At 42.1% G+C, this 25,112-nt stretch overlaps 1 protein-coding gene across 6 annotated transcripts in view; it reads left to right on the top strand.

The window, feature by feature from the left end:
- The window catches only part of iqgap2 (IQ motif containing GTPase activating protein 2), a 64,388-nt gene that overhangs the window by 21,545 nt on the left and 17,731 nt on the right, over positions 1-25,112 (top strand). For 5 of the 6 annotated variants that reach the window (XM_018758401.2, XM_018758397.2, XM_018758395.2 and 2 more), the window contains 13 exons: positions 628-727; positions 14,956-15,112; positions 16,267-16,344; positions 17,059-17,135; positions 18,624-18,691; positions 20,990-21,103; positions 21,455-21,633; positions 22,269-22,356; positions 22,779-22,942; positions 23,065-23,152; positions 23,771-23,934; positions 24,211-24,371; positions 24,828-24,952. In XM_018758401.2, the coding sequence (XP_018613917.2) occupies positions 628-727; positions 14,956-15,112; positions 16,267-16,344; positions 17,059-17,135; positions 18,624-18,691; positions 20,990-21,103; positions 21,455-21,633; positions 22,269-22,356; positions 22,779-22,942; positions 23,065-23,152; positions 23,771-23,934; positions 24,211-24,371; positions 24,828-24,952 (1,563 nt within the window). The remainder of the gene's footprint in view (positions 1-627; positions 728-14,955; positions 15,113-16,266; positions 16,345-17,058; positions 17,136-18,623; positions 18,692-20,989; positions 21,104-21,454; positions 21,634-22,268; positions 22,357-22,778; positions 22,943-23,064; positions 23,153-23,770; positions 23,935-24,210; positions 24,372-24,827; positions 24,953-25,112) is intronic. The other variant, XM_018758396.2, reaches the window with a different exon arrangement.

Here is a 25,112-nt window from a genome sequence, read left to right as displayed (position 1 = left end):
GCCTACATTTCTCATCTTTCCTTCAAAGATGATATTGTAGTGATCAGTAACTGAGAATGTTCCCTGAAGGTTGTAGATTTAAATAACCAGGGACTATGATTTTTTTTTAAAGTACAGCACAAATATGTCAAACCTACCTACTGTAAAGTGTCTGTCGACATATGTTGACTCGGTGTTCTGCTTGTGTCCTGCAGTTAGAAACTTATTATTTTTATGAAGTTATGGGAGGTATCCTTATGACTGTTAAATACTTGGCAAGGAAATACATTTTGTTATAGTTTACACCTGGAGTTTCCTCTGTAAATATGTGGGTGACTAAATATGTACAAATTTTTCCAGCAGAAGAAAGTCAAACATTTGATCTACATGACATTTCGGATGAATTGTGGAATATCTGGACACCCTTCTTGAACTTATTGCATAGTACTATGTGAACACGCTGGTGGAAAAAGTGTAACTTTCCCCTTGTTTTATGTATGAGGGCATACGTACCTGGTGTACTCTTCATGTTGCTGTGACCTGGGGGGGGTGGTGCTGACTTGCAGTTATTTTGGTGAAATAAACATTCTCCACTTTATTTGTTCACCTTTCTCCTTAAGTAACCTGTGTTTTGTGTTTGCTTTGCAGCCATTGTGGACGATGAGAGGCTCTCGGCAGAGGAGATGGATGAGCGGCGGAGGCAGAACATCGCTTATGAGTATTTGTGTCACTTAGAAGAAGCCAAGCGGTGAGTAAGAAGGAGGTTTGCATCACTCTGTAAAAACACACAATATCTCAGTGCCATGTGTTTCATTTGATGCTGGTGGATGGGTTTGTTTCAGAAAGTTTGCTTTTGTGTGTAGGATAGCACTGGAGGATGGGGCACCCTCACCCTGTAGATGAGCACAGGTTATGTGTCAAAGACCTGATTTTTTGCAAAGACATGCCCTTGAGGAAGTATGCAAAACACTAAATGAGTTAAAGGACTTAAAAATGAGGATTTAGTCATTTTCCCCACCATTTTTAACCATGTTCTAATTTCAGGAACATGTTTCCAGTCTCCCAGTGTAATCTAAATTATTTAAACTATAACACCACAGCAGATTAAATGGTCTGTGAGGATTTGAACTACTTGTAGTCTGTAATGGCCTTCCTATGAAGTCCCTGTGATGGTAGTCTTGTAATCTGTAATGGCTTTCCGGTCAAGTCCCTGGCGAGGCCAGCAAGTAAGGGTCTTGACCAGAAAGGCTCCTGTAGAATGTCCAACTTTATAAATGGGTGAAGTCATTTTGGGTTAAAGTATGAGCTAAGCCAGAGATCAACACCTCCTACAACTATGCATAGACAGCCAAGTTCTAAACTAGCACCTGCAACTTACAGCAGGAGACTCCTTTCTCCTCCTTCTGGAAATCCACTACTTAGTGATCAGGATTATACTGCTGCCTGCTAATCTGTCTTTTAGCCATGTCAAGGAATTAGTTCCCTCTGCTTGAGAAAAGTTAGAAATCAAGCCCAGTGATATGGAAAACATTGCTTATCAAAAGTCTGCAAAGCCACAATATATATGAGAATTTATCAATATACTTGGAAACTGCACTGAATTTGTGCACTGGAGAGACAATATTAAATGATGCACATGTTCCATTTTAAAGATGAGTCATGGCCTTTTTAGTCTCCAGGTAGCGTGTGGTTTACTCCATTTTTACTTAATGTATAGTATTCATTCAAGCAAATCCTTTTTACATGTTGTAGGAAGGAAGCTAGAGGTACATATAGTAGGGATTTGCTTATATTTTCCCTGGTACAGCTGCACTTGGGGGGAACCAGTCATAAACTCAAGTGTAAATATTACCTTAAGAATCCCTAAGCACTTAAAGACCACGGGCCTGAGACAGATCCTGCATACTCTTAAAGAAGAAAGAAATCCTTCACAACATAGCAAGGGCTTGTCCAAACAGTGGTTAACTGTTTTAGACTACAGTTGTTCTAACAGACTAGTCTTAAACACTGTATGCAGCTATATCCACAATGACTAATGATTAATTAGTCACATTCCACCACATAAGTGGTTCTGTGACAGACACGTGCTATCGGCTCTGGTTTTTCCGAGGGGCAGGAAACTGGGCCTCCCTGCGGTTGGTGGTTAGCTGTTAGGCTGTAGCCTCGCCCTGCTGACTGCTCTTCCCTCCAGCGCACTAGGGAGACTTTGTACCTGTGCACAAAACAAACAGAATCGCCGAACACACACCTGCCACTTTAAACACGGGGCCTGGCACTCTTTGGTTGCCTGCACTCCATTCAGCAGCCTTGCACACTCTTGTTACTGTAGTAAAGCACCACTGTAAAGATTTTATACAGTGGTACTGCCTCTCATGTCATGTACCTTTTTTAATTTTAAATACCTTCAGTAAATGACATCTCCATATTGCGGTGATGTGTTCTTTTTTTTAAGGTATTTTCTTTTCCTCATGTGACTTTTGTCCTTTTTTAATACTGTTAAAGGTCCTTGGGTCTGACCTGTAGAGATTTTGAGCCAGCAGCTTAGTACAAAGAATCCCAGTCTGTTAACAGATTTGCATTCATTCATTTAGCTGCCGCTGTTGTCAAAGCGACTTGCAATGTCTACCTACAGTTTACTGACAATTACTTAACAATTTATACAGCTGGGTAATTTTACTGGAACAAGTTAGGTTAAGTACCTTGCTCAAGGGTGCTATAGGTGGAAGTAAGAGTAGAAGCTGACTTTTGGGTCCAAAGGCAGCTGTTCACTATACTACCAGCTGTCCCCCAGATGCACTCGCATTCAGAAAGCATTTGATTTGGTACACAGGGCCATGTTCTAGGAACCCTAATTTTTTTTTTTTTTCTTTCTTTCTTTAATAACTTTGTATGAACTGCACCAAAGCCCCTGTAGAACCTGGCTTGGTGGGAAATAAAAACAAGTCTCTGTACGTTTCAATTGCTTAGCCCACAGCCATCACCAAGTAAAGCATCCAAAAGTTTATTATGTAGTTAACAGGGTTTTCAGTCAGAGTATCAGTATGATAATGAGATTGAAATGACATAAAAACTAACATTAACTAGCTGTGTCATTAGAGTAGACTGATTCATTTTTGTCTTATTGCAGACACTGAATCACATTTTGTGAACTTACTGTAATATCTACAGGTTTGTCATCATACCGCAGGCATGATACTGATGGCGATTGTTAGTGGCTTTTTTTTTTATTATTATTCGTAGCAGATGATGAAAACGTATGTTTTCAGTCTAAAGCGTCATTAGTTTTTGACTCTTGTGCTAGAGGCGCACGAACCTGCAGTCATGACTTGTCCTTCTGTCAAGCAGTGTCAGTAATCGACGATCAGAGAATCACCAATGCTGGTTTTTGTGTACTGAGTGTTCACTTGGGAAATTCTTTGCCCTAGCCTTTCGACATGTTGTCTGGGTCTTCCGTTTCATCCAGCGCAACTGTGAGGTGCTTCTCTGATCAGCAGGGTTGGACAATAGCAGGAAGCAGAGGCCTTTGGCTAAGAATACTAGCATAGCTGTGGTTGGTAGGACTCTTACTACTGCATTGTTCAACAGCAGGAAGCAGCCCTTGTTAGATGTTTGTGAGCTCTGCAGCCTGGACCTCTTCTGAACTTCCTGTGCCAAAACTTTCAATTCATTTAAAGATTGATCCCAAGTAAGAAGTGGGTATTAGTTTGCAGATGGCAATATAAGATGTGGACTTAGCTCATAGTCTTTAACAGGGTTTAAATTCAACGGATGAGAGGAGAGTATTTTTTTTTTTTTTGTAGAGTTTGGCATATGCTTTAATCCCCAGTAATTTACAGGTAGTACATTGCATTACAGGAGGCACATCCTTCTAGAAGGTACGTAGCTTTAAGCTAGACAGGGAGGTGATGACCTTCAAGTGTAAGTGGTAGTGTGCAAAGCTACATATAGCACATGGTTGTCAAAACTGGAGAGTGTGTTCCTCAGTTGAAAAAGCATTTGTACTTTAGCTATGTAACTGTACGTAAGACAGTATAGAAATTCCAGACCTTGAATCAGACATCCTGTAATACCATATGTGCATTAGCAATTTAATAGCAAAAACATATTAAACCAAGGTAATTCCAGTAACTCAGACATCAGTTTTCTTCAGACATTTTGATTGTTATTGCCATATAGGGATCAAATGTTGCTTTTAAAGCTTTCAGATGGAGCACGTGGTAAGTTGCTGCAGGCTATGTAAATTTTTCTCTATCTACACATTGAAACGCTTTCTTATATTATCTATAATCACAGGTATACAGTCCAGGGTGTCCGCAGCATGCGGTGTTGCACTGGACATGATGGCTTGTTTTTATACCATGCACCATGTGAAGAGCCTTGTCCTTTTCCTGCCTCCAGGCTGAGTGCAGGAGTAGAGACTGCCTTCTTACAAGGCAGCCGATTAGCGCCGGGTAAGGTTAGCGCACTGTATGCTCCAATGACAGATTTAATAAGTGTGACACACCCCAGATTACATGCTGCGTGTTTGTTCGCTGCGATTAAAGGGAACAAATCGAGAGGGGGTGGACAGAGCACCGGGTGGTGGGATGGGTTGGTCAGGTTGGCCACAAAATACATGAGAGCTTTTCTGTGTAATCTCATGTTATATCTTCCAAGGACCACAACAAAGGAACAAGGTTCTTGTTTGGTATAATTTGCAAATTTATTAACTGGAACTGCTTATGTTATGGAAAACCATGGTACCTTACAAGGCACTATTTAAGACTTTTGGTACTTGCATGAAATTCCTTCGCTGTTGTAAAAATGGTGGTAATAGTAATTTTTCATGTTGCGCTTGGAAAGTCAGTTCCAGCCACACACTTCATGACCATACTGTTGAATTTATAATATACAGAAACCATGAAATCTGATGCAACTCTGTGTAATGCTTACACTGCGGTCAGGCATTTGTATCTGTGTGGTCAAAGAAAATGAGAAAATTACAGTAAACAATAAAATGAATTCTCAACTTAAATGCATTTCAGTCATCAAAAACTGGAGTCTGAATGTACTTAATCCCTAAATTTGAAATGGAAACAATTTTGTGCTAAATGGAATATAATATTGTTCAGCGCTTTGATATTTGCTTAATGCAAATTGAAATTTCAGCACTCTCAAATTTTCTATTGAGACCATGAAAGAAACCAGCAGTGGCCTTTTGAAAGGGACAGTTTTGGGGATGATGACATGCATGGTCCTGTGGCGGAATCTGCGACACTACAGATGTTTCTGTTGCTATTGGTGAGTGCCAGGCGTGCGTGCGAGGCAGCCCTTTTCGACTTGTGAGATTACCTTGATCAGAGCGACAGAGATACCACCTTCCGACCATAAATGGCTCTGCCAAAATGAAGAACTTGGCTATGCTTGTTTTTCTGTTTCCGTTTTGACGAGGTTGCCTTGGAGACAGTAACCACCGAGGTGGATGGAAGAAGCTGCAGAGGCATTCTGAAAGTACACTGGTACAGCAAAGCAATTGGTTTCTTCAGTTACTATGAGTTATGCCTTAATATTTGCATTTTACTCTCTTGCATTTCATAGTTATACTTTATGGGTTTTTCAGTGTCTTCCATTGTTTTTATCAACAATTTTATGACCCATCCAGCTGGGCTATTTGTAAACGATGAATTCTGGACTTGCATGGTCACTCTGCAGCAGTGTTAAAGATATCATGTAAATGTGGGGACCAAGCTGCTGACAGGTGTACATTCACAGTCATTTTTAGCTCAAGAAGAGCCTTTCTAGAAACATTGTGGTATTACGGAATATGATGCACTAATTTAATATATTCTGTATTTACCTTGACTGGAGTGGAAGGCAACAGATTAAGAAGAGAAGGAGCAGGTTGCTTAACAGGATTTTCTGAAAGGAGATCTTGCGATGTGGCCACATTGTGTACTGAAACTGGCTGGCAGGCGAGGCTATGCAGGTGCATGTTTCTCAGCAGCCGTCCCTGTGAACGCAACATCCAGGCCGGTTCTCTCAAGCGCAGTCCTCAAGCGATTAAACAGATTAAGTGTCTCAGTGGAGTCGGACTGAAGGAGATGGAGTTAGACCATTCGGCATGCATCACGGCCCTTTAATCCCCTTCCTGGGCTTGTTATTTTATGAAAATTCCCACAATAAATTATTCTCCTTTGACAGGAGCATAACCTGGATGGTTGGTTTGTGTTGTTTGGCAGTTCTCCGTTGAAGGCAGCCTCTGTGGTTGAGCACAGAGATGTTTAGACCCGGTTCAGTATTTTTGAACAATCAAAATCTTAATTTTATTAAATGGAAACAAACGGTGGCATCTTTTTTCATACAGTGTGTATGCGTTAACGTTTCATGTGTGGAGAATTAAATGTTATAACTGCTTGCTGTGTTCAGATCTCAGGAGTAACTGCTGAATTGCTGCAGCTGCTCCACTAAATGTCCAGTTAGGTGAGTTGTTGACCATTTACGAGCTTGTCTGTAAGCATCTGCAAAGTCATCAAAGTAGCGAACGCGACTTTCCCTGTTTGTCTGTGAGGTGCTTGGCCGAGCATGTTCTGAGCACCTGCCGGCCCCCGGCTCTTTGCATGCCACACTTGTGGAGGGGGTTAGGGGCTGAGAGTGGGGGGGGGAAGAGGAAATGAGGTATTCCTGCCACTGGCTGCTGCTTCTGGTTTCACTGCTCTACCACATGTAGCATATTATCCCTATCTAACACACAGAAGGCCTCTTGAGGCATGTGAGGAAACCGTTGTGTGTCTTGGTTTATATCAAGCTGGGCAGTCTCCAGCAGTGTCACACCATTCATGGTTTTTTCTTTTATTTTATTTTTAAATATATAAATTTCCTTCCCTTTTTCCCCTGCCTGTGTTGTGTGCTGTTTTTCCCTTCTCTTGGATTGAAGTGCTGTAACCCGCATCAATAATTGCTGCACATTGCCACACTGAAAAGTCACTAAAGTGTGAGCTTAACTTAAGATCTGTCCAAAGTTTAAAGTATTGACACCTGTCTGTTCAGGGCAACAGGAAATATTCAGGTTATTTCATAGGATTGCTCAGAAATGGCACTCGCATATTAACATATCTAGAACTGACCAGTGCAAATGTTTATTCATTTAAAATTACTTCTAAAAGGTTAGAAGCTGGAGAGAAAATGACTGTCTAGAGCCTATCAAAGCTGGGTTGGCATAGCTGGCAAGTTGAGAAATTTATACACAGTTGACTGGAAGCCTGAATTACTTCAACCTGACTTGTCCGTTTCATTCAAGTTGTCATTCCTAATATTGATGTTTACTTAAATGCAGTGTTGAATCAGTGCCTAGTGTAGGCTGAAATATTTAAGTGTTAATTGCCTAGGACAAAGGTGACAGTTTAACAATCATTTTGGGTCACTGCAAATGTGTCCATGCCTGCAGCCTATTGTTAATTTAGCTTTCATTCATACATCTGTTAATTAAAAGCATGTTCAGTGCAGGGTTGCGGTGGTTTGAAGCCTGCTCTGAAAGCAAGGCGCATAAGGAAAGATACACACACTAACGTCTCATCCAGAGTGTGTGTGTGTGTGTGTGTAAGGGATGTTATGGGGGCTCAGGGCATCCAAAATATGAACTAGAACGAATGGCAATCTGGAGTCATCAGTTTGCTTGGAACACATCTTTGGAATGTGAGAAGAAACAGGAGTGCCTAATAGAAACCACATAAACATTGAAAGGACATGCAATATCCATACAGATGGGATCTAGATAAAAACCCACAGTCCAGGAGCTATTTAAAATTTAGCAAATTTTGTGAATGATTCAGATTCCTTCATTTATAAGTGCTCATGCCCCTCAAATATTGGTAAACTGGCTTCCCAAGCTGCAAAAATTCAAGTTTAAAATTTTTCACAGCTATAGACACTTTCCAGTCAGTGTTTTCTCCACCATTTTGTTTTCTCTTTAGAGTGAAAGTAAGGTGGCACAGTGGGTAGCGCTGCCACCTCAACCAGCCCAGGGACTTTGAACATCAGTGCAAACAGCTAGATTCAAACTTTTTTGGCATGTGTTTTCTCCCACAGTCCAAATATGTGTTTCAATTTAATTGGTGACTGAATTGCTTGGCGTGCGTGCGTGCGCGCGCATCTGTGGATATGCTGCAATGGGCTGGTGTCCTGACTGGCATATACCCTACTTAGTTTTGTGTTCTATCATTCCAGCTCTGTACAGCTAGCTGCAACTTCATATTGAACAAGCTATTAATGGAAATTAATGGCTAGATTGAGTAGTATAGAGTACTTTAAAAGAAATTATGGCCTTATCTGAGGTTTTTACAGAACCTTACCAGTGAATGAGGGATAGGTCTTATGGCTAATTTATTTGTAAATGTGACCTTGGAGTGAAAAACAAATTGTTACTAATAGACTCTGGTCCCAGTTGTGTTTGTAAGTTGAGGAGCCATTATATTACTACTTGAATGAAGATGTGCATCATAGCATATTATAGAGATTACAGATGTACTTTCTGGATGATGGAGTCATCTCTTGGATCATTTTTCAGTTGTAGTCTCAAGACATTCTGTTTATGACTTCATTGCATTCTGCTGTTTTTAAGGGTCGGTTAACCTGTGTTCTTACAGCAACAGAGCCATGACCTTGTGGTATGTGAATGATTCAAGAGTAGGTGTGTGTGTGTGTGTGTGTGTGTGTAACTGCCCAGTGTCTGAGTCCACGTAAGGAGCAGCTTCTCTCGAAGGATGGTGTTTATGCTCATCCTCCACATCGGTGGCGCTTGCAGCCAAAGGATTCTTTCTGCGGCCTGAAATCAGCACATCGGTAGCGCTGACCACTGGTTTGAAGACTTGGAAATGCAAGTTTGCTTAATTAATCTTGTCGCAACACTTTTCCTGTTAGTGCTGTGCAGAATGTTTGGGCATCTTCAGTCACCTTTCATGTTATAAACGCTTGAGTCGGCTGACGGTGTCCTTTAAAATTCATTAAGGTCTTTGGCCCAGGTCAGATGGCGCTCTTAGCTCTAATTAGAGGGCTGAACTGATGTGAAGCAGATGAGTTGTTGCTGAAAGAAGGACCTAACTGAGGAGGAGCTTAGCAGGAGCCTTTTGCTGACAAGTGTTTGGTTTGCTGTGCATTTCTGCTATTTGCTTTTTTTTTTTTTTTTTTTTTTTTTTTTTTTCTCCCTCCTCCCCTCTCTCTCACTCCCCTCAATATTTTTAAGTACATCAGTTTTACATCCGGTTATAAATCATATGGGTGTATCAACTTTCGAGGCTGAACACTGATTGCCATAGAGGAAAGTGATTGTTAGTTTTTGTCAGGCTGTAGTCAGAACAGATGACTAGTAGGAAATAATGAAAGGCTTGTCATTACATTTACAGGTATTTTTCTCCAAAGCAACGTACATCTCAAAGAAAATACAATGTGTACGTTACATTAGCAGAAAGAGAGACATGGATGCAGACATGTGATTAAGTCCAGTTAGTTTTCTTTCCACCATATGAACCAATGTACATGAAGCGAGTAACTCCATAAAACTTTATCCGAATATTGATGATTCCTAATCCCCTTCCTAGTAATTTTATTTTTTTTAAATTACATATGAAACATTTACGTTGCATTACAGGAGCGAGATTAAGTTATCATTACAGGGATCATTAACAGTAAGATGGTGAACAAGTCCTGGTCAAGCATGCTTATCATCATAGAGTATGATGCTTAACAAGCAAGAGCAAGCTCGGTCATGTTTGGTATTTATTTATTTAACTGCCACTTCTCCAAAGTGGCTGACAATGTAGGGTTGGTAAACTAAACTCCTTGCTACTGTTTACCCATTTCACAGCTTGGTAGTGTTTACTGTATCAGTAAAGGGCAAGTACCTTGTCTAAGAACAATGTAAGGAGAGTAGGAATTTGAACATGGGTTGGTAATGATGGTGACCATGCTACATGCTGTCCCTGCAGCTCTGAAGTTTAAAACATTTTAACAAGGCCTTGTGACAAATAAAATCATTTCTGAACATTGTGAATGCTGGAAACCTCAGTTGTAGGACTGGGATTTTCTAGTGCTGTGGAAGCCAGGTGTGTGTGTCTGCATTGGTCCTGGGGAACCCTCCAGTCCCCCACATTCCCCGTCGCTGAGCGCGTCTTCCAGACAGTCCACCTCCAGTCGGGGGGCCCGCAGGCTGGCTGCCAACAGCTCCCAGAAAATCGTTAACTTTTAAAACGCTGGCAAAAAAAATTGTCTTGTGTGTAGCCAAAATGTGAAAAGGACACCATCCAAGTGTCCTGTTCTCAGAATTTCCACTTCAGTGAATTCCTGAGCTGCTCACTGATGGAGAGTCATGGGTTGAGAATGTCTAGAATAGAGCAGCATCTCATCGCTAAGTTTTATCTCACATAGTGTCAATGGGACATTTCAGTTGTCAGTAATCAGTATTACACTAATGTATTCTAATGATGATTTTTTTTTTCTTCTCTCCTTCTTTCTCTTCCCCCCACTGGCCCTGTAAGATATGTTTAAAAACAGGAAACATTCATTTGCCTCATCTAAGTATTAATTTATTGGAGAGTTTCTAAATTCTGTCTTTTTGTTCAAAGTGTCTGAACAGTTCTGCAGTATGTCACATAGTGTCATCAATTGGGATGGGGCAGTAGTAGCCTACAGCATTATAGAGGCTGTGTTTGTCATTTTTCGGACACCCTCAGCTCCCAGGTTGGTGGCCTTTCTGCTCTGAAATGTGTCCAACTCAGCCCTATGCTGAATGGTCAGATCCTTCGCAGTGACAGTTTGTCTTCGTCTATGGCAGGAATACTGAGTAGTGTGTCTGAAATTGACACGCAAAAAGACAAATAACTCACCTGTGTTCTATCTTCTACAGAGTTTTAAATGAACTGTGACTAAATAGTTTGCAGTTTTGTTCCTTCTTTGATTTATAATGAGGCAATACACTGCGTTTCCCCTTCTCAGCAGTGTAAATGATTCCTAATAGTCTTTCAAAGCTGTAAGCAGAACAGGCTACTACCAAAGTGACATTCTAGAGGGCTATGTCATCTGTTACAGTTAAACAGTGGTAAATATTGTTATGCTTGTTAAATCTTCCTCTATGTATAATGTGCTATGTATGGTGCATGAAATGTGAATTTTATTTTGCTTCTGTACCTCCTGGTATTACAGACTGTGTGTGTGTGTGTGTGTGTGTGTGTGTGTGTGTGTGTGTGTGTATATATATATATATATATATGTGTATATGTGTGTATATATATATGTGTATATATATATATATATATGTGTGTGTGTGTGTGTGTGTGTGTGTGTGTGTACACACACACACACACACACACACTGTCAGAAACCGTTTATCCCAGGTGGGGTCGCTAACCCAGCGACACAAGGTGCAAGGCAGGAGGGGGAGGGGACACACCCAGGATGGGGTGCCAGTCCATCGCAAGGCACTCCAAGTGGGACTCGAACCCCAGACCGGTCAGAGAGTAGGATCCAGCCAAACCCACTGCGCCTCCTCGCCCGCCATGCGTGCGTGCATGACCTCTTTTCATTCCTTGAATGGTTATTGCCTGACATTTTGGTGCCGCTGCAAATATTGATCTTTATTTATCTAATGTCATACTCTCGAAAAGGACTTAGTTTGCAGCACTAGTGATTTACCCATTTTATGCTTCAGGATATTCTTTCTGTTTTGACTTACGGTAAGGATCAAGGATACCAGAGCAGGAGTAGGATGTGAACCAGGATCCTTCATATTACAAGGGTATAACTGCCATTTCAGGGTTATTTTCCAGCACGTGCTTCTGGATTCATGTGCTCCCTAAGGGGAACATTTCATTTATTAAATCGTATTCATGAACATTCAGGCTTTATTTATTATTGATGTTATTTCTGCGATAATGACTGTATTTGAAATCTAACCTCCCTAATGTCATTTAACAGCAGTTCTTCATTTGCAGTTACTAAGCCCAGTGTTTTAAGGACTTCTGGCATCACCCACTGGCTGTCTTTCCGATGTCATTGGTGCCATTTTTAAAAATGAGTTTGTCAGTGTGAACACTCGGACTGGCGGAGCCTCATGGTCATGTACGAGCCCAGCGATCCTCCCACCCATGCGCTGGCATTTCACAAGCTGGACCAGTGTAGGTGCCACAACAATGCGGCCTTGTCCAGGCTCATCCAGCAGGCCCCCAGGTCAGGTTTCCCAAAGCACTGCTGGTCCCAGAAAAGCTCTCGTGTCAGAACCTGAGCTCTTTCTAGGATACAGCTCCCCCCCCATCCTTGATTGGCTGTGAACACACCTGGCACCATACCTGCTTATGAGGAGCTGGTTTTCTTTTTTCATGTTGGCAAATGGCTCCTAGCTTCTGCCAAAATCAAACTTTTTGTGCGTGATCTGTCTAACAGGTAAGACAAGCTGGTGTGCTTTTTAGCTGGACTCAGGACCTCATGTATTGACATTCACAGTATTTGCCCCTAACGTGTGTTCAGTTCACTGAAATCATGTCCGCACTCTGGCATTAGCTTATTTTGGCCTGCCCTTTGAGAACCAGCCCCAAAACAAGCACGTTTCTAACCACCAGGGCCCTTTTACTTGAAAGCTGTGATTTGAAACCTGCTGTGCTTTTTGGAAACTGGACAGAGCAGCAATCATTTTTTAGTTTTTCAAAGTAGCCATCACTTTGTGATTGCCTCATCCACTAAGTGTTCTCTCTACATATCTGTACATCGAAGCTGTTTATCAAATGGGGGATGAGGACACTGGCTTAAAACCGTCACATGACGGACCACAGAGCACTGTAAACCAGATGATCACAAATGCACAAGCAGTTACCGTTTATTTGCACTTGTCAGCTTTCACTTCCTTTGTGCTCAATAAGCTAGTAATCACCCACTATACTTAATCAAGAGCATCGCTGACCATCCCTGGACACCACAGCAAAGCTTTCAAGCAACACAAAGCATTAACTACTGAATGCATGCACACATGTGGGTTATGTTAGAATGTGGTTTTTGAATGAGACCCAATTGTGAGTTAGTGCTGAAACTGTCCCAGTGCAGCAGTGTGCTGACACTCTGCCTTGGAGGTTCGTTGACCCCTTCTTGGTCTTCAGACAATCAGTCCTTTTCAGTGGAAATATGGAGCTCTCCTCATCAGTCTACAGAATCGCCACTGAATGTGTCTGAGGAACCAAAAAATAGTTTGTGTTGGCATATTAAAGTGGTGCTTTTTTTTTTTTTTCCCCTCTTTAAAAAATGCAGATGTGGTTGTGGTTCCATAAATTTGCTCTTAATGACTAAACTTTGAAGCTCAGTTACACATCAGACTTCTGATCAAAAGTCTGCAGCTTCAAATCATTGTTTACTGCAGGCCACCAGAAGGACTGCTCTGCTGGATAATGACCATAGTAGAGTGCAAAACTGACATTACTCTGTAATGTACAGAGTTTAGTGAAAGCTGTATATTTGTGCATTACCCTTCGACAGTACTGGGGTCATGTGTACTGTGTTTGTACTGTCCATGTGTAATGGAAACAAACTGCCTTTGAGTAACACATGGGTAGCAGCTCTTGTGTTGTGCGCGTTACTGCTCGAGGCCCTCCACAACACCAAATATCTCTGCGGATAATCGGCCCCTTGTTGTCTCACAAATCTGTAATTGTATTTCTGATATTTGCACGGAAGATTCCAGAGGTTTTTCTGTCGATCAGAGCCTGCTATGTGTTGCAGTGCGGCGCTGGACAAACGGCATCACAGGCTTTATTTATAGAGGAGAGCACTTGAACCTTTTGTCAGCACCAGGGTTAATACGTTACTTGGCTGACTTTGACGTATTGTACCAGATTAATGTTTAATCAACCTCAAGTATCTGCACACATTTTTGCCTCCCTTACGAAAATCTGGAAATCCTTGACTGGCTGGGCATCTGTTACCTGTTGTACCTGTGAGTTACGTGTAAAGTCAGCATTCGGCCTCTTCAGTAAGTATGTGGCTTGATTTTAAGTCCTGACTGACACTGACAGGTTCGATGGTTTGAACTCTGTGTGACCACTTTGGACCGTGGAGAGCTAGTGCATTGCCTTTTGTGGGGAATCTGAGCTCTTTAAGAGTTTGGGGCTGCGGTTAGGGTGGGGACGGTGGTGTGATTGGAGGTGTTGGTGATCTTTGTAAGATGCACCACATGTGAGAAACAGCTGGTCTGAGCTGTGCTGTAAATCCAGCAGCAAGATGAACAGCCCTCATCTTTCAAAATTTGCCTTTTTTTGTTAGTTTTTTTTTTTTTTAACAGGCACATTGGCTGAAGCTGCTTATATACAGTTCATTCATATATATATATATATATATATATATATATAAGTGGCATGCACTGGGCTGTAACTTGTTCCTGTACTATAGTACCACTGGATAGATGAAGTAAGACTGCACATGGAATCTGTCTTGGGGCTGAAGAACTCACTGGACAAGCTGTGTTATGGGACAATTGGGTAGCGTTTCGGCAATTTTTGGGGATGAAAGAAAGCATCGTGCAAGGTCCAAGGTGGTTACTGCCTGCTATGTATTCACAGCTTTGTGTATGTGGCTGTCCCCATGGTAACAGTTCTGCAAAGGGAGGGGGGAAGATTGCCTTGTCTAGTGACAGTCAGCAAGGGTCATGTACTATATCAAAGTTTCTGTTCCCTTTCAGGAGAAATTTAAAAAAAAAAAAAAAAAAAAAAAAAAAAAATTTTCCCATAAGTAGGAGTAAAATTCTAAGAGTTGTGATCCTGGGTTTTTTTTTTTTTTTCTCTCCCCCAGTGCCCCATGCACATATCTGCATGTTTTTTCATTGTTTGATTTGTACGTAATATTCCTGGGTATTCACAGTGACTTTTCTGCAGCAGGCCTGCACAGTGCTGCCCAGATGTGTACATTTCCATATATGTCAAAAACTACTGTGTGGCCTACGTGAATAGTATTTGCCATCTCTCTTCTCAGATGGATGGAGGCCTGCCTGGATGAGGAGCTACCCCCTACCACAGAGCTGGAGGAGGGTCTACGCAATGGCGTTTACCTTGGCAAGCTTGCCAAGTTCTTTGCCCCCAAGAATGTGTCTGAGAAGAAGATATACGACAGAGATCAGTCCCGCTATAAGGTATTCTAGTGAATGCTTTAATTGTGTGTGACAAATCTAGCAGTTCTGACCTTCACATATACTAGATCGCTTTGCATCTTCAATGTTGTCTGGAAAAGTACTTTCTATCTCACCAACACAAAGGAGATCAGTAGTGGAAAAGCTGTATGAAGAAGATGGATCTGTACATCCATGCATTGTCAGTACCCACTTTTCCTAATCCAGGACCACCATGATCCAGAGCCTCCCCCGTTAACCATAGGGTGTGAGGCAGGGTACACCCTGGACACTGGTCCATCACAGCACAATCACATCCTCATTCACTCCTCCATACATGCTCTAAGTGTATATTACGATCACCAGTTCACCTGAAACACATCTTTGGACTGTGGGAGGAAACCAGAGCACCAGGAGGAAACAACACAAGCACAGGCTTCACACAGACTTGGCGAGATTCAAACTCTTGTCTGAAACCATGGCCCTGGAGCCAGGGGGCACCGGCATTACCCATCAGCAACTAAGACCTGTACAGTTATCACTATATTTGTGTAATTAGGTTAATGACAGGGTTTAACCTTGCGTGTGGATGTCTGAGTGTTAAACCTATAATAAAAGATGCAATTACCTTGTGTCTGAAGATATTGTCAGTCAGGCAATAATTGTAGCTCTTAATGACTTCTGACTTGATTCAGACACACAGTAATCTTCAGGTTGAGAGAAAAGTGTTCTATGAAGTCCTTGTGTTTGAAACACTCAGCAGTGTGTAGGTTGCCATGTGCTGAACAGTTCTGTTGGTCCATGTCTCCATTGTGCACCCCATGTGTACAGGCAGGAAGTCCCAAGACTAATCTCAGGCCCCTCACAAATGCGCTGTTTCCTGCCCTCCCCCATCCACATGTCTGTTAGTTTAGCAGCTGTGCTGACACAGCGGAGAGATGCTCCCCATTCCTCTTCTCCATGTACCCCTTCTTACTCACCCTCCCATATAACACAGATACACACACTTGACATGCGCAGTAAGTGTGTCTGCAAGTGAAGGGTGCAGTGCAATCTGTTTCCTGTTGCCCACATCCTGTTTGTTCTCACTGGGCGAACCGTGCAGGTGAGCCCTGTCCCCCCCCCCCCCCCCCCCCCTTCCCCTTTTCTGATTGGCCTTGTTCTGTGTTTGTCGTCAGCGCACAGGACTCCACTTCCGACACACGGACAACACGGTGCAGTGGCTGAGGGCCATGGAGTCTGTGGGGTTACCGAAGGTACAGGCGGGCTGCAGTCGTGCTCACATCGAATATGGAAGAGCTCTTGTGGGAATAGTCCTTTGCTTTGTAAACCTACATATTTTTTTAAAGAATAGTGTAAAAGATGAAACCTTTAAAGCTACATGAAAATAGTAGTTGAATATCTTGTTTTGACAAAACTGAGTACAGAAGTGACTACCAGTGCTGGTTCCACTGTCTAGCACAGGACAGAAGCAGGGAATTCTCAGGCCTAATGTGCGTCATGTTACACTGAAAACACTCTCCAGGCAACTCGAACCACCGTCCACCTGTGGGAGCGGATGCTGTCGGGTAGATTAGCTGCTGGCAGAATCCCAGTGGGAATGGCCAATCTGGCCTGCATTAGTCAGGAGAGGGCACAGTTCAAAGGGCCCTGCCCACAGATAGGCTGTGTCAGCCCTCTTATCAGACTGCCTTTCACAGTGGACATTTACCGTGAACACAGTAGACCTGTCATTATTTATTTAAATTATCACACCCGAGTTCCCGCCCTGCCCCAGGTAGAACAGCCGTTGCAAGCTTGTGACTTGGGGTGGACCTCCTGCAACCGATATGTCAATATTCGCATTAGAGAATTTGAATGATTTTGAAAGCATTTGCAAAATGTGAAAATGGAATAGCCAGTCTACCCACATTCATATTTATGAACAGATCTATGGATAGTACTTCTGATTTCTGTTTTTCCCTTTGCAGATATTCTATCCTGAAACAACAGATGTTTATGACCGTAAAAATATGCCCAAGGTGATATATTGTATACATGCATTAAGGTAAGAAGCAGGGAAATAAAACCTCCTAAGTGATTTAAAATGTATATATAATGGTAATCACGACAGAGTAATGCCATTTTAAGGTGTAAGCAAAATACTGTAGGTTCGAGAGCACTTGACTTCAAACCTCTATCATCAGCACATCAAGAAGACTTTTTTTTTTCCTCTCCATTTTATCCTTACATCATTTCCTGTTGAGACATGTCTTCCTCATCACATTTATCAAATCTTGATTTCTGCTTCTGAGCGTGAACATGTAGTTATCGATGTGAACAGAATGCTGTCATGTGGGGAAAAGCAGATGTTCTGTAGCACATCCAAATCCCAGAGCAGACACGGTCAATGATTCTTCTGTCTGGATCCCTGCTGGATCTTATTGCTTCTTGTACATATTTGGTACTGTTGACTCACTTTTAAATGTTGATGTGCTGCAGCTGTCAGTAATGAAAGGTGCAAATTCCCCACCGTGCATGCCACTGAGAAACGCCCCCACCTGGTGGCTGGGTGGAAAACACAGATGCATGCTGGTATTGAACCCCCGCCCCTTCCCCATACCCGTCTCCACTGGGGGAATGGCTGCAGTACAGTCGAGGTACGCCGGAAGAGGCTGGGCCTTTCAGAAGGAAGCGCTCCAGGGTTGGGACCTTCTAAGAAACGGGCACAACTTCAGCTGTGACGTGTCCTTGTAACAGTGGCAGTGGGCTGTGTCACAAATCCTGCGCCTCCTACTTTGTATGGGAGGCTGACAGGGTAGCGGTCTCAAATGAAAAGAAAATGTTTTCTCTGCCGCAGTCTGTCAAGTGGTGGGGTTTCTTTGCTGTCAGATAAACAAGCCAAAGCACTTTTTAATGAAGCCACTTTTTAATGAAGGAGGTCAGGTCTGATGCAGCCCAGCTCTGGGGTTGTGGTGCTCAATAAACACTGGCGGTGAACTCCTCCTCTGTTGACCTGTTTCTATGTATACACACCCACAGGGGTCAAAGGTGGTGTGTGCTTTGTATAGCATCAAAACAGTGGAAGAAGCCCATCAGCAGTTCAATAATTCAAACTGTTTTACCAGCTAGCAGCATGGACATTAAATTTTGATGCAATTTCCACTCACCTGCTTTTATAATGGAGTGTGAGAGCTACAGACTAAATGGTCTTGTTATTCATGCCTATGAATGAGTAAATGGGGCTTAGAATACTGACACCTGCTGGCCATTTGTAGTAACTCCTCTGCTGCTGTTCACAGCTGAGATGTAGAATTGAAGTCCAAAAATGCCTCATTTTAACAACTGTTTGTTATGGATCATGTATTCCTTACTGTCTTCACTCTTCAAATTCCCAACTTTTTTTTTTTTAACTCATTTGGAACTTACATTTTTAGTTGTTACACTTTTGAAATGACTGTACAGTATTTGAGTTAACCACTAACCGTCTATAGCAGAATTGCTGTAAATGCAATGTGTGTGTTTCAAATGTTTTGTCACATTCTGCTTTTTTCAGTTTATACCTTTACAAATTGGGAATTGCACCCCAGATCCAGGACCTGCTGGGGAAGGTGGATTTCACAGGTAGGAAGACAATGAAAATTCTCACTTATTTTTGGCTGATGCTTTTCTTTAATGACACTTGCAGTGTTGAATTATTTACCCATTTATACAGCTGGATAAATTTTATTTTTTATTGGCGCACTTAAGAATAGGTATCTTGCTCAAGGGTACTACAGCAGAAAGTAGGGTTTGAATCTGCAAATTGAGTCCAAAGGCAGCAGCTCTGACCAGTACACCACCTGCTGCCCCCAGACCTTTTGCCATTACAACCAGTACAGTGCAACTGGTCCCATCACAAAAAACTCCCATTTTTAGTAAAGTTGTGCTCTGTAGTATATGGGTTAAAATGCACCTGTAAAATAACATGCAATAATTTATTTTTTGTTACAAAATAAAAATGAAGTTATAACAACTTAAGAATTATATATTCTTCAGTTGTTGTATTATATCTGTCGACTAGATCTGACTGATTTTGTTTTGTACTTTTGTGTTGACTTTTCTTTTGGCTTTTGAAATAACACTGCTCCCACATCGAGCTTTGCCTTGACTTTGCCTTTTAAACTCCTGCACAACGGGGGTAATCCTTTCAGCTCTACTGGCTTAATGTCACTTTCCATGGGAAGCTCATCTTTAACATTTGAGAAGCTACTTTCTGTTCCTGCAGAGATCATATGGCCTCGAATATATATATATATATATATATATATATATATATATATATATAAATAATATAATACCCCCCCCCCCCCCACACACACACACTGAGTTATGCTCCCTTTGTCGTCTTTTGCCGTTTTCTTTTCAGATTTTGGGGGGCTCAGCAGGCTCTTTTTGGTTCCTGGAAGGTCACTGGGATGTTTGTCTGGTTGCTTGGAGGTTTAGTCTCATTAACAAAGTTGTTTTTACTGTCCAACATTGGTAAAACAACCCTGGATAACTGCATGTCTGACAGTATAATAGTTAAGATGAGCACAAATAATTCAGAATATAAATGCAAGCAGCCTGTCATATGGCAAACGAAGCGTTATGTAAACATGTCCTCATGCAGTACAGGACCTGTTGTTTAGCAGACCTATAAAAAGCATCGTTTTTATGAAATTCTGAATCGCTGTGTTGACAAGTTGTAATGATAGTCTGGATTAATGAATGATGTGGGAGTGACTTGCTTGGGGCAGTCTGCTGACTAGGATTATGTGATCACACTCCTTGTTTATGTGGTGTTTGTGCACATGATTAATGGGTCGCAGTAAGGTGTAATAAGTAATTGCTTGCTCACTTATCAGCCAGACTAAAGCACGTCATGTCCATGTAACGTGGTGGTAGCATTTTCGCTAACATGTGGGTTGTTGTTTTTGTCACTCAAGCTTTTGTCCAAAGTTTTGTGTAGTTTTAACTATTTAGTTTGTTGCAATGTAAATGAATAGAATTGTTTTACCTTTTTGTTAAACATTTCCAGATCGGTGAAATAATGACTTTTTTTTTTGAAAATATTTATGTATGTAATGCAATATTTCAGTGGAATTGAACTCCCTTGAACACCTTTGTCAGTTTGTGGCCTCAGATCTCCCCCCCCCCCCCACCAGACACAAATATTGTTTTGTCAGCTGGGTAACAATGTTAATGGAGATTAATGATAATGAATCATTATGGGAGATGTTGACGTTTTACTGTAGAGTCCATACTATCCCGTAAAGTGTTTTCCTGTGTGTGTTCAGCAGACAGATGTAGTGTGTGTGGGGAAATTATTGCTTTGTTTCACAAGAGCTTCCAGAATTTCTTTATCTAGTTAAATAACTTATTGAACAAACGTCATTGATGATGAAAACAAGTCTACAAACAAACTAGAGTAGAATTAAACAGAAGATTCTAGTTAAATTTTAGCAATCGAGGCCTACAGCCCTGCATATTATGGACAGTACATTCAGATTAAAGCCTGGCTGATTATTTGGAATATCATGTCAGGTGATTGTAGCTGTTTAACTATTTTACTGAAGCTGTTAAAAGCTGAAATTTGCCAAAAACCAACAGAACCTGCAGTGTGTTCGAGTTGTTCTTCCACACTGACCCTTGGATATCCATGCGCGCGCACGCACTACCTGAACCGCTTGTCCCATACGGGGTCAGAGGGAGCCGGAGCCTAACCCGGCAACACAGGGCGCAAGGCTAGAGGGGGGTTGGGACACACCCACTGCGCCACCGTGCCCCCCTTTTTGGCTGTCCACAATACTTGTGAAATAAAAATCAAACCAACAAAAGTAACAAGATTTAATTTGTTTTTTTTTTTTTTTTTTTTTTTTTCCTTTCCTTGTGCAATCACAGAGGAGGAGATCAGCAACATGCGCAGGGAGCTGGAGAAATATGGCATCCAGATGCCAGCCTTCAGCAAGATTGGGGGAATCCTGGCCAATGAGCTCTCCGTGGATCAAGCGGCCTGTAAACAGCCCCTCACACCTATTGAGCCGTTTCACACACTGGACAACTGGCCCTATGTCGTACCTATAGTGACTCACTGTTGCCTGCAAAATTCTGTACCATTGGCTGGTTAATGACAATATCAAATATATGATTAAATACTAAATCAAAATAACCATTCATGGAATTTTTTGTCTTAAGGCTGATTGTTCACTTGTTAAAATGAAATGAAATTTTAACCACAGAACTGGGAATAATACTACTTTCAGTTTTGTTGATTAAATAGTGTTAAGTCTAGACACCATATCTTTTTCATGTTGTTTTATGCACAGTATTTAGAAGGAATTCATAGTCTTTGTTGCCTCTCACTAGTGCATGCAGCTATCATCGCCATCAACGAGGCGATAGACCGAGGTCAGGCAGAGGCCACAATGAAGGCACTGTCCAATCCCAATGCCATGCTGAGGAACATTCTGGACTCCCTGTCTCAGGAATACCAGGACACACTGAGTGTGACCAAGAAGGACAAGGATGACAGGGCATCTGGCACGGTAATATCAACACCACCATCTTTTCCATCATGACACCCTGCAATCCTTTTCTCCCCTTTAGGTAGTCCAGGAGGGCCATGATTATGCAAAAATGTTACATGTATATAAACTGAAATACAGGGAGTTTATTCAGCCTTTGCATATGAGCTGAACTGATAACCGCTGGCCAATGGGGGTGAGAAAAAACAAAATTTTTACCCCAGGAAAATGTCTAAGAGAAATTAAATCTCTAGGGAACCAAGACCACAGTAGTCACTTCTCCAATGCACAATGCAGATGCATACTAAGCAGACCGATGGGGTGGGGAAAAGAGGCATGTTTTGACTGTTTCCATGTAGGAACAGTTATGTTTCAGTTTTTAGGATCAATGGGAGTAAGAGTTTAACCATTGACTGCAGGTTTGAAGTATGTGTGAAGAATGCCTACTTGTTTGATGCTTTTTTTAAACAAAATTTCAGCTGTTACGAATACTTATTACTATATTGCTCTGCAGTGGTAACAAGGCATTGTTGTCGGAATCATTTTCCGCATGATTATGCTAATTAAAACCCTTTCAATCAGAACTGAGTATTTTACCATGCAGTGGTGCATGAAATTTTTTGTTGTTGTTGTTGTTGTTGTTGTTGCCGGTTCAGCAGTCTTCGGTAGAATCTGAGGAGAGAGACGTGTACGAGGAGTTACTGACACAGTCAGAGATCCAGAATAGCATTGATGCTGTGAACAGTAAGTACCTCCCTTCTGTTATGATTTGTACAGGCTCTTTGCTGTAAACTATGCATATTTGTTTGGGATTGAATAGCAACCTTTCCCAGGCGGCAAACCTGCTGCCTTCTCTTCTAAAGATGGGTTCCTGAATATTTGCCCCATTTGCTGACTAAGTAGTTTTCTTCATGTTTTTTCCAGTCTAACATTCATGCCATTTGTTAGCTGATCGCTATGATTATTGAACCAGTTTCACTTCCCGCCTTTGTCCCTTACAAAACCAATTTTATAGAGCACTGGAAACCTTGTCCATCCAGGAGTGAAGTACTGTTACTTTTTAATAGAAACTCCAGTGTTTCTTGCAGAGTAATTAGCACAGTTTATTAAAGCACAGTGTTACACAGCTGAGCTTCAAATGTGCTTCATTTCCTCTGTCTTCTCAGTTCGGGCAGCGTTACAGCAGGTGAATCTGGCTATTGCGGCTCAAGATGAGGCTTTCATAATGGCTAGTCTCAAAGCACCCGCACTAGGTCTGCTGGGAGTTCTAGATGCCAATTCCCGCTGGTACCTGGAGCACTTCACCTCCTACAGGGAACACAAAGTCAAAGTAAGGCCCTGCAGATCTCTTGCCAAGCCAAGTGCCTATGTGAAACTTGACCTGTCCCAGCATCCCTAGTGCCATGGATCATGGTTGTGCTAGGGTCCATCAATATTGGTGTGTCTCTACAGGGCGGCAGTGCCATGGTGCAACTCCAGAGGGACGAGATCCAGCAGGTGGTGAGCTCCTGCAATGACTTGGCGGAAGCTGAGAAACGAAGTGCGTACTCCTCCGCACTTTTCCTGGCTTTATTCATGCCATACTTGGTCAGTCAAAGGTTGGAGGGTTTTATGTTCAAAGATGTTCACATATTCCCTGAAAGAGTCAGTTGTGCTGTTGTGATTAAGCTCTGCAGTTGCAGTTCCTGATGTCATTTTCTTTTTGTTTCTTTTTCCTTTCTTTTTTCCTTCATCATACCTTCACTGTTTTTGTAAAAGTTCACATTCAAAATCCTGCTCTAGTTCTGTCAGTTTTGATTATTTAATTTGCCTCTTCTACTTTGATGGTGTGCTAAGTGCCCCTTGCTCCCCCCCACCTTGATGGCTTTCCGGATTAAAAATTAAGCACTTAAAGAGACTCTAAGAAGGCAGTCTTCCATGTTTTTAGAGGTTATACAGATTGTTTGTATTTTTGTGCCCAAGTATGAATCTTGTGATAAGGATTTAATAAGGCTGGCTGACTGTTACAGGATGGAAAAAGTGTGCATAATTTGCACTAGATTGGTTTTTAAAATTTAGTCACCTTAGAATATGTAGCATGTAAACATGATGAAGCTGGTAGGGATGGTGAGAACGGTGAACAAGGAGTCAAGAACAGTTGTTGGTTCGGTTTCCATAGAGTTAGAGGCCGTCACTGCGATCAATGAGGCCATCCGTCGAGGGAATTCAACTGAGACAGTAGAGGAACTGCGGAACCCCGAGGCCCAACTGCCCATTGTGTACCAGAATGCTGCCAGCTTGTACCAATCAGAGCTCTTCACCCTGCAGAGACAGAACCCACGGGTGAGCCTGCTTCCTTTTATACTGGCTTGTTGGCCAAAGTGCTGGGGCAGTGCTGTTAAGATTCTGTTTCACTGACATACTTACCCATGTGTTGCCAGATTTGTTGAATTACTCATTCTGCTGTTTTGCCCTTGTGCTTGTTCATTTGTTCTCCCATTGGTGTTATACATTGACTTGCTATTCATTGGAGTTGTGTTACAGCCTCTGTAAAGTTTCTTTGCGTGGTGCTTTATGTGATACAGTGACCTCCCTCTCACCTCTGTTCCACTCATGCAGTTATACCTGGAACACACAGAGCTGTCAGTTGCTGTGGAAATGCTGTCTGCAGTGGCTGTGTTGAATGAGGTCCTGGACACCAAAGACCCACAGGCAGTGATGGAACAGCTAAGCGACTCGCCGCTGGGCTTCAGTAATCTGGACTCTGATAACCTGCGGAGGTGAGAGTGGCACCATCGGACCCCTCATACAGACTCATGCTCTGGATCACCCAGCCTCGTTCATCTCACTGTTAGCCCTTAGAAAGTGTTCGTTGGGCCTGTCACTGCAAAACTGACTTAACCTGTGGGCCAATTAATACCTTTTTTCTACTAAGAGAGTTATTTGAGATTCATGAAAATTTTAACTTGGCTTTGGATTCAGCATGGAAAGTACTTGTCATGACCAGTCCGTTGTATGAAGCTATGTTTTGTTCTTCATGTTTGCCAGGTATTCATATCGGTGCCTTGAAATGGTCTACATTTTTTAAGCTTTTCTTCACATTGTACAGTGTATATTACTGTCAAAAGAGACCGGTGTCATATCCCCAAAATGTTGGTCATGTCTTAAAATAGTGTTGCAGACTGCCTCTTTGGTAAGAGATATGCAACGCTTCGGCTCTTTGTCTTTGACATCAGGTACTCAGACCGACTGATCACCTTGAAGCCTGATGCGGTTGCCAAGGGCCAAGATTTTCTCACCTGGAATGACATTCAGGCGTGCATTGATGCTGTCAACGTGCAGGTCCATGAGGAACATGACTGTAAGTGTTGCATATTAGAGCAAGCTGTTCATTGGGTGCGTTGGTGATACAGGTGGATTCTTTATTGTTTACTGATCCATAGGCACCAGGGTAATCTGGTAAAGATATGAGTAATGTCAGAATAAGAAAAAGTTGCGTTAGTCACGTACAGAATATACTG

The sequence above is a fragment of the Scleropages formosus genome, chromosome 17 (assembly GCF_900964775.1).
Source record: "Scleropages formosus chromosome 17, fSclFor1.1, whole genome shotgun sequence".
Taxonomy (NCBI): domain Eukaryota; kingdom Metazoa; phylum Chordata; class Actinopteri; order Osteoglossiformes; family Osteoglossidae; genus Scleropages; species Scleropages formosus.
Note: the sequence above shows the minus strand (reverse complement) of the source record. Positions and strands in the feature narration are given on the sequence as shown.